This window comes from Alosa pseudoharengus, unplaced genomic scaffold (genome assembly GCF_046254945.1).
Source record: "Alosa pseudoharengus isolate Yale_2024_CS ecotype anadromous, Long Island Sound unplaced genomic scaffold, YU_APseudo_1.1 YU_APseudo_1.1_scf_18, whole genome shotgun sequence".
Lineage (NCBI taxonomy): Eukaryota > Metazoa > Chordata > Actinopteri > Clupeiformes > Clupeidae > Alosa > Alosa pseudoharengus.
The window spans coordinates 22,200,674-22,215,715 of NW_027468650.1; the positions used below are offsets into that span (position 1 = coordinate 22,200,674).

At 49.1% G+C, this 15,042-nt stretch overlaps 1 protein-coding gene across 1 annotated transcript in view; it reads right to left on the minus strand.

Moving 5' to 3' along the window:
• fndc3bb (fibronectin type III domain containing 3Bb) overlaps positions 1-15,042 on the minus strand; it is a 57,681-nt gene that overhangs the window by 21,062 nt on the left and 21,577 nt on the right. The window contains exons 4-12 of the mRNA XM_076290554.1: positions 12,953-13,029; positions 10,553-10,784; positions 9,754-10,107; positions 5,875-5,933; positions 2,629-2,771; positions 2,366-2,425; positions 1,802-1,940; positions 1,629-1,682; positions 534-658 (exon numbers count right to left, since the gene is read on the minus strand). Of these exons, the coding sequence (XP_076146669.1) occupies positions 534-658; positions 1,629-1,682; positions 1,802-1,940; positions 2,366-2,425; positions 2,629-2,771; positions 5,875-5,933; positions 9,754-10,107; positions 10,553-10,784; positions 12,953-13,029 (1,243 nt within the window). The remainder of the gene's footprint in view (positions 1-533; positions 659-1,628; positions 1,683-1,801; positions 1,941-2,365; positions 2,426-2,628; positions 2,772-5,874; positions 5,934-9,753; positions 10,108-10,552; positions 10,785-12,952; positions 13,030-15,042) is intronic.

The window sequence follows — 15,042 nt, forward strand, 5'->3', positions numbered from 1 at the left end:
TTATTTAGCCAGTCCAGTTGAATCTATGTCACTGTCTATGAGATGCAATAGAAGCTAGGGCCATAAAAGTGCATAAACATTTATAAAGTCACTATTTACTTTCACCGTGGAGATAAATGTCACACTGTAGCATCAGGGCCGAGTAATAAATTATTGAGGGAGGGTGGAGGATCTTTAAAATGAGTCTGGACTTCTTCCTCTGAATGAGTAGCCCCGCTACCTACTAGAAGCTACGATGTGAGGTCATTTTAAAAGTTATTTACTGAGTTGTTAAACTCTGAGTCACCTTGAGGAGAGGGAAGTACTCAATCATTGGAGGAGAGTGCAAAAAACTTATTAGAGCTTTAGGTTTTCTCTCTACATTTATATCGCATACAAGGTCACTTCTGTACCAACTATATACACACACATATAAAAAAGATGCGGCACACACTGCACCCAAATACACATGCATGAAATATACGCACACTCAGGGAAATGGCCCCACACAGAGACACATTTTATATATACGGAAAAACAGGTGGGCCTTGTACCTGGTCCCAATGTCATTTAGTGCCGCCACCCGAAACGTGTAGCCTGTGGCTGGGCAGAGCCGTGTAACTTTAAAGTGCCTCTGGTTGCCGTAGTAGCACTCTCGGAACGTGCCGTTCTTTTTACCCTGTGCAAACACAAGTACACAAAAGCCTTAGTGAGGATGAATACCCACATAATACCCACATAACCAAGCAGCATAAACAGCAACAGAAAATGCAGTCCCTGCTCAAACAAGCATACAGTATAAGAGGATAATTTGTATTTAAGGGCATACCGCTGAGGCCAAAAACATATATGCTCAAGACAAACAGCTTGCTCGCCCAACTGAAGCCCTTCCAGGCCAAACAGCGCAGCCCCCCGACGGACCCGACTTAGCTCACATCTCACTTTCCCTCAGCTTTCTTTTCTCTAACAGATCTGCGATCTAACACACAACTAATATTATGTTGGCCTTGAAATCAGATCCAATTGGTTATTAAAGCCCTATCTGCTTGTGGGACTGGGGCTGGTGGTGGTGGTGGTGGTGGTGGTGGTGGTGGTGGGGGGTGGGGTGGGGAGCGGGAATGAGAGCGGTGGGTGCTGGAAGATAGGAGGCAGGAATAAGAGGGCTTTCAGTGGCGGAGGAGAGCCGGTGAGCCGCGAGACGCGTCGGGGCCCAACACAGACACAGATGGAACGGTCCGGCCATCAAAGGCGCTCATTCATTCCCGGCGGCCTCTCCTGCACAAACAGGGGCCTGTCAACGGTGGGGTGTGGAGAAACGAGGGAGTCGGGCAGCGGAGGAATGTGCGCAAGAAACGTAGAGGTGGCGAGAGGAAAGACTGACCCAGAGGGAGAGGAGAGAAGGGGGGGGGGGGCAGGAGAGAGGTGGGCCGCTGCACGTACATATTCCTGAAAGCCTGGTTTGATGGATTCTGAAAAAGTCCTTCATGAATGTGTGTACATGTGCACTCCTGCGTGCGAGTGTGTGTGTGTGTGTGTGTGTGTGTGTGTGTGTGTGTGTGTAATGTGAAATAGTATAAATAAAGGGATGATGTGTATTCTGGGAAAAGAAAAATTGGAAAATTACAAAGTGTAAGAGGGAGGTGACTCACCTCATCCCATTCTAATATGTAGCTTGTGATCCTTGACCCGTTGTCTACTGGAGGCTGCAAATCAAAAACACACACATGGTCACTCCCGCTTTCATTAACAGCCGTACAGAAACACATTTTCTCACTCTCTATCAAGGCCCAGCTGTGTTGAGACAGACGGAGGGTGCTGATACCTTCCACTGGAGGGTGAGTGAACTCCTGGAGCGATGGGAGAGTCTGGGGGGGAGGGGGGTGTCCGGCGGGCCGCAGTGGGTGGTGAACGTTCCCGCCTCGGAGCGCGGACCCCTCACAGCGTCACACACCGTGCCGACACTGAAACACAGGCACACACAAGGTTTTTTCAGGCGAGAGTGAAGTCATTGTAAGCGAAGTGCAGAACAGCAATACCTAATTAAATATGCATGAGGTATTGACTAATGTTCTGGCATTATGAAACATCTATTTTCATTTCCCGGCTATGGGTATCAACTGTGCTTCAATGGCACAGCGCTCAGCAGAAAATATGCTTTTCAAACAAAGGCTTTACGAATAAATCATATTTCAAACATCCCCTAGTCGCACACAATTTCACATCATCTAGAAGTTATGCATGGTGCAAAGCAGCAGCTTCTGGGAAAATTAGATTTTAAAACACCACAGTCACTCAGTGACAACTTGAAGGGGAGCAGCTGGTGGGGTGGGTGGGGGTTGTGGGGTGTTGTAAAAGAAGGCAGTGGCAATGCCGGAGATGTTCTTACCGGACGTGGTAGTCTGTGGCCGGCCGCAGGTCTGTGAGGTTGTACTCGAGCTCTTCCCCACTGGACAGATGGATCAGAGAAGAATGAATGAAAGCTGAATCACTGACCATCGTTAGTCAGCATCACCCACATTACGCACATGAACTACACCAGCAGATAAGTCACAGCTACATCTACACTCATGCTTACTTTTGATTAAACTAAGTGGAATTGGCATTTTAAATGTAATGTTTCTAATTAATTCTGTGTGTGTGTGTCCTCACCTGTAGACCACGCGGTACTTCCCGTCGATGCCCTTATCGGTCAGCATGAGCTCGTAGCTACAGGAAGCAGTGTCGCCCTGCCCACTAGCAACTGTCACCGGGGCCCAGGACACCAACGCTGAGCGAGACTGCACCTTAGACACCTGACACACACACACACACACACACACACACACACACACACACACACACACACACACACACACACACACACACACACACACACACACACACACACACACACACACACACACACACACACACACACACACACACACACACACACACACACACAGACACAGACACAGACACAGACACAAAAGTCAATGGTGTTACCTCTATAAACAGCTTGAAGCATTTAATCAAGACATAGCATCACCTAACTGAACAAAAATGCAGTTTTACATGAATATTTTCAGGCAGGCTAAAAACATATGGGCAACTACAATTAGTCCATACTTATTGCACACAAGTCTACAAACATGTTCTTATGTAACCGTGGTACGTCTTAACAGGTGTGCTATTGATTTACAGGTCTCCTAGGGTGCAGAATCCAATTTGTGGTTAACAACCCAGACTAGAGCTTGAGAGAGGAGATTTATGGGAAGGAAAAGCGAATCAAGCAAGTATGAAATTAATCCAAAGCCCCCTGGTGTTGTACAAGAGGGAGAATGAAAAAATATTCCACTCAGTGCCATATTGCGGACAGGTAACAAGTTTGATTCCGCTTCTTTTAAAAGCTAGGTTGTTGAAAAATTGAAATGTTATGTTAATGTTTTAATGAGTATATATCCCAAATAAATAAGACACCTTCTGCCATTTCTGCACTAGAAGCACACTGCAACTAGGGCTAGAATACTATATTAGAAGTCTACAGCTTTGATGTAGGGGTTTGTGTTGTAGATGGGTAAGGCTGGTGACGCATTGATGACAGCGGTAGTGTGAATAGGACAGAGGCTGGGGACAAGCAACCTTGATTAAGTAGAAGAGAGGGAGATTTTGGGCAGGTAAATTAAGCTCCCAACCATCACTCAGAGGAGAACTTGGGACAACGATGAGTCCTTGGAGTGTCACACACACACACACACACACACACACACACACGCACGCACGCACGCACGCACGCACGCACACGCGCGCCTCTGTCTGGCATAGATAAGAGAGATGGTGGTGGCGGCACAAAGCTGGCGGCTGTGACAACTTGCTGATGGAGAGATTCGCAGACGCAGAGGGAACAGAAGCAGACAACTCCAGTGACACGGTAATGAATTCTCTCCCTATGACAGCATGCCATGAGGGAGACCGCACGTTCAGTGCTCCTCGGGAACGCCACACAACCCCTCTGATCTGAGCCTGAAGTGTGCACAAATGGCCATGGAAGCATTTTTTTCCCCCGTCTGGAATCAAAGCTGACACATAATCAGCGTTACACTCAAGAGTTGAATTCACAGAAGTCACAGTAGCGCTGGGAGAAAAGTACAGCCAGATTCTGAGAAGGCCTGTGGTCAAGGAACAGTCACACACTCTCCGTTTTGTGTGTTTTTCTGCCACACTCATGGATGTCTGCTGCACAGTCACATAAACAAGACACTCCAGCAGCATGTCTAGATCATGCGTAAGCAGTAGGTGAAGTGCGTCAGGACTGGGAGCTGAATATCAGGAGGTATGGAGGGGGTCGAAGAAAGCTCATTTCAGCTGGACTCCAGTAGGTGAAACAGCTCTGACCACTCACATTCAGCACCCAATGGTGAAACTGAATAAATATTGCAGGGGGGGAAAAAAAGTGACAGAGAGCCAAACTGAGAGAGTGTTGATATTGTGAAGAGGCACTTCCACTTCCTCCCTCCCTCTCTGTTCTGAGGCCCCAATGTTCCCACAGAAACAAACCTCGTGAGGCGCTAATGAATTTCATTAGCCTCTCGATTAGGTGCCGTGGTAATTAAGAAAATGTTCACTTTGTCTTTTTTTTAAATGACTTGAGGAGGTGGGATTGGACCACAGTTACAACAAGCATACAGCTGGGCAATAGATAAAGCCCTACTGCCACCTGCTGTCTAGGAGTGGAGAGGCTCAATAATTACAAACACTAGCGCACCAAACACAACAATCAGAAGGGGAGAATATAGATTAGTTGTACTATCATGGTACTGCCACACATTGTATGTTAGCTATGCTTTCCAATTCCTTGTAAAAAGTACATGTCTTTACAGGACATTAACATACTTGTCACATGGTGTCCAGTAAGTTTTACCATCAGTGAAGAAACTACATTAAAATCCTACCATAGAACATCTTAATTTGAACATAATTTCCAGTATGTATATAATATGATAAAATATGAATTGCATTCCCACTCTTTCCTCAATGTCAAATTCAAGAACTTTTCAAGGACTTTCTAGGTCCTTGTCCCTCACATTTAAGGACCCCTTACACGGTCTTATAAAATGTGGATCAAAGTTGATTTTATCAATGTGGCACTAATTCAGTCCGTGGTACAGTACTCAGCTTTTGCTGATGTCCAAGCAGATGATTCAGAACACATTGCCAATCTTGCTTGAGTGTTATTTAATTGATGATGATCATTTTGTCTGGTTTTCACCGATTAAGCCTTGTAACGGGGGGAGCCATATGATGGGCCCTTGAGAAAGTTGAGGAGACCCTACACTCAGTGGTACTAGACAGTTTTATGTTTGGAGGCGAGAAAGAAAAGTTTCAAGGGGAATATGGGGATTTCTCCCCTGAGAAAATGTAGAAAATTGTAGTGGCTAAAATATTGTTTCATGCCGTTTCAGACATAAAATGATCATATTGTTTGAATATTAGAAAACACAATCCAGCTACACTTCAAGCCAATCATGCACCAATCAGTAGCCCACTTCATTGACCCTATGCTGATTCCACACTGCACTACGATTGAGGATAAAATGTCACTTTGTTCTTGTTTCAATTAAACGCATCAGTAATATCTATCAAGCTAAGTGAAGACGATGTCTAGTGCTAGAAACAAATTTGGTTTTGGTAATTTTCAGGGCTTTGAGTGATTTTATGAAGGGGGGGGGAACTATTTTGATCATATCTACAAATTCAAGCACTTTCAATGACCATTTATGTCTATTTTCAAAAACTTTGAAAATTATTTTTTTTCAAATTCACAAACTTTCAAGGATTTCAAGGATCCTGGGAACCCAGTATCCATATTTTAGTTAGATTCTCATAATAGTTTGATGAATATGATGGTGCAACTACCTGTGGTTTGTCCATTCCTGAGAGCATATCTTGGACTCTTCGGGCCTCTAGATTATGATCTGGAGGGAAATGAAAAGAAGCAAAAAGAGAACATTTAAATAATATATAACCATAAAAGGCACAAGACCTGAAGGCTCACAGTATTTTACTCATGTGGTCCTGGTTTTATGCCTATCTAACATGCCCAAGACGCTTTTAAAATCCAGACGTGAGACATATACACACTCACTCACATCAAACAGCAGAGGGGAAAAAAGAAAAGGGAAAAAAAAGATCTGAGGAGTCTGACATCTTGACAGATGATGTTGTCTGTGTGAAGCAGGGTGGTGCTGAGCAGGCAAGAGGCTAGTGGTGTGTGTGTGTATGTGTGTGTGTGGTGGGTCGTGGGGGGGGTGGGGCCTTTCCCTACAGGCACACAGCTATGACTCACCACTGGGATGAAGTCATGGCAACGCGACCCACTCGTGACCTGCGGGTGGCTGGCCTCTCTCACACACACACACACACACACTGCTCACCCCACCAAAACGGTGCTGCAGCATTCGTAACACGAGACTGCAGTGTCGGTGGGGGGAGATGAAGTGTTTGGGGGTGGTGAAGTATAAACTACAGTCTATTCTCGAACAAGGAAAAACAAAAGCCCCCATTCACAGTGCCGCTTTGGGTTTGTTTGCTTTGGACCAACAGTCAAAAAAAAGGCTTTTAATTTTTGCTCATGGCAACACAGGAGTCTTAGAGTTGCTCAGGGCTGCACACGAGGGGAATCAGGAGAATCAGGGAATCATCCCAACTGAGTCACTGACTCCCGAGGTCACCAGCCCAGCTGGCCCTCCCAAATCAACACTGAAGGGAATAAACACTAGCAGTAAAAGAACGGGGAGGCGCACAGAGTTCAACATCATGCAACATCGTGCTTTGATGTACGCCATATTCCCCCTCTTTCCCTGCCTGCCTTCCTTTGTGGGGTAGAAGTGCTGTTGTGTGACTTGGGCACCGCTCTGAGGAGGGGACAGCGATGGCCAGCCATGATGGCGCGGGGCGCTTCTGGTGTTTTTAATTTGGCACGGCGCTCACGGCACGGCACGGCGCTGCGTCGCCATTTGCGGAGGCACGCCTCCAGACAGGAAGAGGTCTGTCTCTCATTATGGTCTGCAGTTGCTGAGCAACCAGGCTGCAGAGGACGGGGAGACGAAGCATCGGAGAGTCATGGGAAAGGACAACTAAAGAGGAGAAAAAAAGGTACGAGTGAAGAAAGTGGAAGTGAGGGGAAAGAAGGAAAGAAAGTCCAGAGAGAAGGGAAAAAAGAGGAGAGGAGGGCTAGTAAAATGGAGGACAACAGACACACACACACACACTTATGGAAACCGCATGTTCCCTACATGAACACCTCTCCCATTTTGGCTCTGGGATCTCTAGCCCCTTGCAACCTGTGGCTCTGCAGTTACGCTATTTGACCACAGGGGGGAGCAGTCACCATTCTCCAGGTGCCTTCTCTGCCAGCTTCCCCTCAGCCTGGCATTCATCAGGCAACACTCAAGAGCCGGGCGACAGACGGTGACGACGAGGAACGCGCCGCTTCCGGCCGTCCCTTACTGCGTCGGATGGCAGGAGGAAGCGCGCAGCTTTGGAGCAGACGCCGGGGCATTGGCTGCACACATGGCCACCAAAGGGGGCAGACCACGGCACTTACTGGAAAAAAGACTTTTACGAGAATTGCACACTCTGAAAGCTGTGGGGGATTAATTAACCCACGCATGTGTACCTGCGCACACACACACACACACACACACACACAAATGACTGCACTCACAGAGACAGACAGACACACACAAACACACACACACACACAGGCAGTGTCCTGTGACAGGCATCCATGAGTGCGGTTGTTTTTGTTTCAATGCAGCTGACAGGCTATGCTGATGCCGAAAAGAGCCTTTTTATATGGTTCCCAGATGGCCGCTGAAATATGTGAGCAAAAATACAGTCACAAGTGAAAAGAATAGCAAGTAGGGGGGAAAACAAACTGGCTAGACCTTCTCTACTCCCACAAACACAGACATGCGCACGCGCGCACACACACACACACACACACACACACACACACACACACACACACACACACACACACACACCACGGTGAGGACAGATAAGAGTGGCTTCGAGTGCCTGTGGAGTTTTCGGGATGCTCAACACCCAAATTAATTAAAGGAAAACACACTCTCAACAGGCAGCCACCCACGTGGACAAACATCACCCAGGACACTGAGTGACTCTGTGACTGTGTGTGTGTGTGTGTGTGTGTGTGAGTGAGTGAGAGAGAGAAACTATGTTTGTGCATTTGTTGAGTGGGAGTACAAGTGAGTATAAACTTTATATTACAGTGTGCACCTTTGTGAGTGGGTCTCCATGCATTTGTGTATACCTGAGTTCAGAGTGTGAGTAGACTGTGTATATGTGTACATATGTTTGTGCCTGTATAATCTGTCAGTGTGCATACTGTTTGTATACTGTGTGTGTGTGTGTGTGTGTGTGTGTGTGTGTGTGAGTGAGGGAGGGAGGGAGAGAGATGAGGGAGAGAGAGATGAGGGAGAGATAGGGCAGCACAAATCAAACAACTCCTGCTTTTCCACACGCACACCAGCGCCATCGCTCTTCATCCGACACGGGGGATGAATGACAAGATCAGGCCACAGGGTTTGCCTGGGGGGGCGGGGGGGAGGAGGTCACGGCGTGGGGTTTGATTTAATGCGCTCCCCTCTGCCTTTTTCCAGCCCGGGTGACAGTCAGCCAGCCAGCCAGCGCTCGCAGGATGTGGCCACGGCTCTGTTTACTCTTCTCATCGGCCCACTGCCTCACAGAGAGGCACCGGACAGAGAGAGGGAAGGAGGGAAAGAGAGAGTAACGGAGGGAGAAAGAGAGAGAGAGAGATGGAGACAGAGGGACAGAGGGGGGGACTGGAGACACTATTCAGAGAGAGGAATGGAGAGAGACAGAGAGAGAAAGAGGGAGCACAGGAGTCAACTAGTGGAGAGGGCGGGTGAGGGACAGAGAGAGGGACAGAGAGAGAGAGAGAGAGAGAAAGAGGAAGGGAAAGGGAGAGGGAACATTATTGAGGAGGAGTACTGGACTTAACATTCAAAAGAGAAGGAGAGAAAAAAAGCAAGTTTGGTATTTAATTTACTCAGAGAGAGAGAGAGAGAGAGAGAGAGGCTGGTGCCAAGAGAAGGTGAGATGTAGACAAACGGAGAGGAACGGAAATAAAGAGGGCATGAAAACAGGGCATGAAAAGCCAGAGCCAGCACACAGTGAGCAAGTGACAGAATTCATGATTCTTCTCCTTCAGTGCAAAGGGTGGATGCTGTTATTCACACTGGCTGCATTTCTGACGCAACTCTGGGTGTGAGGCGAGGAAACATTCGCCCTCATTTGGCACTCATCTGGGTGGCACATCTGATTCCAAACACTGGTGGGAAAACACTCGGGGGACTGAGGAGGGGACTTGTGCAACGTTCCACTAGGCAGGGTGCTAAATGATGGCCTTAGTCATTTACATACACAGAGATCCATTTGTAAAATTGTACAGTCATTTTAGTCATTTGGTGACTCAAATGAACTTCTATTTGCATGCCTGACTCAACTGAGGTGGAACTGAATACACATTCATTGTTTTGGAACGAAAGAGATTGGCAGCACTGGGGACCTTAACATGCACACATGCACACGCACACAGTCCCTTATGTTCATAATGGGCATGTGTGCAAGGAGATACATTAGGCTTATTGGCCGCTCTGTGTTGTCATGAGATCTGAGTAGAGGCTCATAAGCTCCCACACCACGCACATACAGTAAGCCTGTGTAACCTGGCCTGCAGACACTCACCCTGCTGTTGCTGCTGCTGTTGCTGTTGCTGCTGCTGCTGCTGCTGCTCCGTGTCGGTGCTCTTGGGACTCCCCCTGGACCTGCGCTCTGGACGCTTGTTCCCCGGGCTTCCTCCTCCTCCTCCTCCTCCACTGCTGCCAGTGCTGCCCGCTCCGCCGTGGCTCTTGGGGTAGCCGTTGGCCGTGGCGCCGCAGCCCGAGCCGCTCTTGTAGGCGGAGGGCGGGCTGTTGACCCGGTTGAGGCCGCCAGGGCGCTCCGACGGGCCCTTCGGCTTCTTGGGCAGCGGCTTGCAGTAGGACTCCTCCCCTCGGCTGATGTAGGAGGTCATGTTGTAGTGGATGTTGTGGATGATGTCTGAGGAGCGCAAAAAGCGATATGGAAGAGGAAAAAGGAGAGCAATGGGACACAGGTCAAAGTCAGGTCAGGTGAGAATGAGAGACCATCATGGTGTAAAATGATTTCACCCTTCGATAACCCAGTGAGAACACCCTTCGCTAAAGACACACTTGCATTAGCCATGATTAAACTGTGGTGCCAGTGCAAGCTAGGGCTATCTTCAGGCTAACCAGAAGATCATGGATTCACTTCCAAACCTCTACAGATGAGCTATTCATGGGAGTCAAACCCGAGTGAGTTAGACGGCCGAACTACAGGAACATCTCATATGACGTACTGCAATAAGTATGGTCTGCAACATGGCGATGCAACTAATCATCGGACTGTGTTTGCATGTCCCTGCTCAGCTTTGACATACTGCAGGAGAAACAGAGGCCGGGCAGCGGGAGGGCGTGGGACCTACCGTCCGTGTAGAGGCGGGGCAGCCGGTGCTGGTAGTACTGGTGGGGGGGCACGTCCCCCGGGCTGGCTGGGGGGTAGTAGGCCGTGTGGGAGGCGGGGATGAAGTGGGGGTGGGCCATGTAGGGAGGGGGCATGTGGTGGGTGGGGGAGAGCGCCGGGGAGTAGCTTGGGGGGTAGCACTCCGAGTGGGGGGTCACCACCACACGTCGCACCCCGGTGTTGTCCTCCAGGACCTGGGAAAGGGCAAACGTAAAGATGGCATGATGGTGGGAACAGACAACAGAGGGAGGGAGGAAAAGGCACAAATCAAGTAATAAAGAACAAGGGGGGAGAGAAAAGAAACAGGGAATGCAGGAAGACAACTTCAGGTTTCAACTTCACTGTACAAAGTCTAGGGTAATGTCGTGGAAAATGTCCACTTCCGAATCCAATTAACAATTAAGACTATTTACTAATTGGCACTTCTGGAACAAGGCGTCCGAAGGAAACAATGCAGACAGGAGATCTCTGAAGACTGTGGATCTTTATTCACCGTATTGCAGTGATAGTACAGCCCAAACAATGTCCAGACCAACAGTCAAGCAATAGGGCGAAGGTGAGATGGCGTCCCCTGATGAGATCTGACCTATGGATGGCTGTGGCCTATCTTTTATACCCCTTGGCCCTTGAGAAGTGCCCCCTTCTTGCGCCATCCCCAAAAACACCTGTTAGCCAATCAGCGTCGAGCAGGATCAATTATATTGGTGGAATCCATCTTCCTATCATGCATAAAAATATATGCAAAACTGTATAGCCTTGGGTTTTTCTGGTTCTTTCCAGTTGGGTGTAAGAAGAGTTTTCTTATCTTGTTTACTTCATAGCAGACAGTGTCCACCTGGTACTTGTCTTTGCTTTGTCCCCATCAGCTGATACCATCACCTCTCCCTTGACCTAATCTAATGAAAGGATGTCTTCTCCTGGTATCTAGAGTACTTTCCTGCACCCCACCCCTCTGACGGTTGGTCTGGTTTGCTCAAGATATGTAATTACCTTGAGACGCTTTACAATAAATGCAGTAATATTAAAACTTATGAAACCAGGAATGCATTCTTTGAATCACTTTTCCCTCGAGTTCCATCTCCCTCACGTCTTCCTCTGCGGACTCGCCCATTCCAATAACATGGGGACACGTTCACAGTTTGGCATGCCAACAATTACTGACCAGACCACAGACATCTGTAGCACTTTCCTTTCTCAACAGGCGGGAGGGGTGGGGGGGAGCACAAATACAACAGACGGACAGCATCAGACTCTAGCTGGCATGGAGCAGGGATTCCAACCACTGAGCTAGTGTGTGTGTGTGTTTGGGGGGGGGGTGGCTGAACCTCTTTTCATGGCTCCTGTGACAACACTTAGTCATGCCTGTTCCTGAGTCGTGGATCAGGCAGTGGGGTTCAGAGGTGAGGCCAGTGACGTCATGCCTGACTTAGCTAACCCTGAGCGTTTAGCCGGGCCAGGCTTTGGGGGGGGGGGGGCTGGGATGCCGTTCCAAGTTCTCGGGGCCTTGGGGAGACCAGGGGACCAGTCCAAGAGGCCAGAGTGGTGAAACAGCCTAGATGCTAACTCAGAGCAAACACACTTGGCATGCGGTTTAGTGGTTGAGGGAGAAAAATGCCTTTGTTCTCTTCATCTTTTTCATCTGCCTTTTTTTTGTTTGCTTTCTTATTGTGGCCGGTCCTGAAGGAAAACACCCAGTCGTCTAAATCTGTCCCGAGGGCAGAGAAGTAAGAAGATCCTCTCTCCGGACCGTGAAACCATCCACATGTTCTAACGTCTATTGTCTTTTATTGGCCCTCTTATCTGGATGAGATAAGGCTCACTCCTTTAGGGAAGTTCTGGGAACGTTCTGGGAACGTTCTTGAATGTAAGGTGGGGTCGAGTCTGTTGAAGAATCTGAGACTGGATGGGACTGGATAGAGCAGGCAGGTTCTCTCAGCGCAGTTACACATTAAGACACACCACCTCCACCTCATGGCTTAGCCTTTTCCAGTGTCTCTGACAGCCGCATTACAGTGCAGGGGTGTGGGATGTCATTCTTTCGTATCATTTCTGCCTCGCATACACACACAGACACGAACACACACAGGCACACAGGCGCGCGTGCACACACACACACACACACACACTCTTCTCTTTCCTTGCATTCTTTGTGTGTTCTGACCTTTTTGCTGAAATGCCAATGGGCTTGACCTTTTCTCTGTCACCGCTCAGAAATGTTCTGTCACAATTACAGAGCAGCTCCAGTTGCCTCACATGCACAAACGTGTGCATGCCTGTCTATGCCCCTAAATGTGTGTGTGTGTGTGTGTGTGTGTGTGTGTACAAAACTTGTCGGTGAAAAAGACCATTCCAGGACCGTTACCTGGGAGATGTAGCCTGGGGGCACGTGGATTGGTGGGATGGAGCCATTGGGTGACATCATGGGAACTTCAGCTGGCCCTGTGGAAGGGAAAACAGAGCAGAACAGAAAAGGCGTCTGTCAATCAAGTGCAAAAAGAACGCCCACAGGCCCCACCCCTTCAACCTTGTCCCCCAGTCGAAATGACGGTGGAATATTCTGGATGTATTAATGGTGAAAATTGAAAAACAGATGTGCTCCTCTCGCAGCAAACCTTTGAGCCATCTATCTCCCCCTCAGGCCAATCAGTAATGAGTAACCATCTGCTTTAATGACAGCATAGCAGATCGAAGCCGGCTTAAGTAACCACAATACCTGCTGTCCAACTCCCGATTCACAGACACAGAAAATCCATCATTTTTCATCGGTGTAATCCTTCCGCTTCTAAAGACAACAGCAGACACATTGTCTGTTTTTCCACTCTCATCTCCCTCACTCTTGCTTTCTCCATCTGTCTCTCTCTCTCCCTCTCTGCATCTCTTTCTCTATTCCTCTGCCACATAGTTTTCATTGCCCTCCAACCGCGGAATGAGCTGGACTTGGTGACATCAGGTTAAATAAACTGACTGTCTGTCTCCATGACCTCCCCACGGCCCGACACTCATCCTCCAGAAGAAATAGAGATATCAGCTGGGGTGCAGACAGACAGACAGACAGACAGAGACAGAGACAGAGACGACAGAGACAGAGAGAGAGGACAAAAACTGAGTTATGGCCTTATGGACTCAGTCAGGCCTTCAAGCATCGCTCTTTTGTTCAGTGTTTGTGGTCAGAAAACTCCCCACAACATAATGCAGATCACTCCAGACACACTGCTCACCTCCTGTCAACCCACCCCCCACACGAATCCACAGGTCTTTCTTACGGGGGGCTCCAGCAGTCTGATCTCCAGCTGTTTAAGACATTTCGCTCCCCTCTGCCCAGCCCACCCCACACCCCCAGCTCCTGCAACTCCCGGTGGGGAAGCGGCACGACAGCCTCCGCCAAGTGGCGCAGCCATAAATCAGCCGCCGGCTCTGATGGCTTTTACAGTTGATCTCAGTCCTTCCGCCAGGCCTCGGCTCCCATCAGGCCCCTGGGCTACTGTTGGAGGAGGAGGAGGCGGCGGCTGCCTGCGCTGCTGTGTTAACCACTGACCGGGGGGGGTCAGTAATATTATGGGATTGGTGCAACGCTCAGCTCAATCCCTGAATGGCACAGTGTTGATGTGCCATGCAAAGCAGGGCACCAAGGAGGTTCTGAGTTTGAAAAGGGCTAGTATTTGTGAGGTGGGGGGGGGTCTCTGACATGCACATGAAGGCATGTAGTGGGGTCTGGTGCAAGCACATGCCTGTAGCCTCAAGGCTTCAAATATTTATCTGTCGTTGCCTTGCTAATGCAAAAAGGAATGAACAAAAAAAAATACAGTGACCCTCTGCTCTTTGGGCAGGTTTGGGGAAAAAGGGCCTTGCCACAGGTATGCCAGTATGCACCCAGTACCCACCCAGACCAATCACCCACCAGCACCACCACCTCCACCCCCACCCTGTGAGCCTAATCCTGGGACGGTGAGAGCGAGGAGAGGGGGGGGCTGGTGGGGGTTGGTGGGTGGAGGGGCGTCTGTGCGGGCTGCCTGAGCCCACACGGCTGCATCCCAGCCCAGCCTTCCCCTCTCCAGCATGAGAGGCCCTATTCAGAGCGGTGCTCGGCCCCGCGCGGGGAGCAGCTAGCACAGAGCCCTCGACAGTTCTCCACCAAGACACTGGGCAAACACCAGCATTCCACCCACTCCACAGGAGGGGCAGTGGGCTGAGGAGGAGGAGGAGGAGGAGGAGGAGGAGGAGGGGGTCAGAGGAAATGACAGAGAAGAGAAAGTGTGAGGAGAGAAAGGAGAGAGTGAAAAGAGACAGGCGGGTTGAAGAGAGACAGGGAACAGCTTGAGATTGACAAACACGAAAAAATGGGCTGCAGAAAAAAAAAAAAAGAAGGAAAAGAAGAAAAATAAAAACACAGACAAGGACAAATAAAAGAGTGGAGCCAAACGCACACAGAGCTGAGGGGAAGTTTTGCAAGAA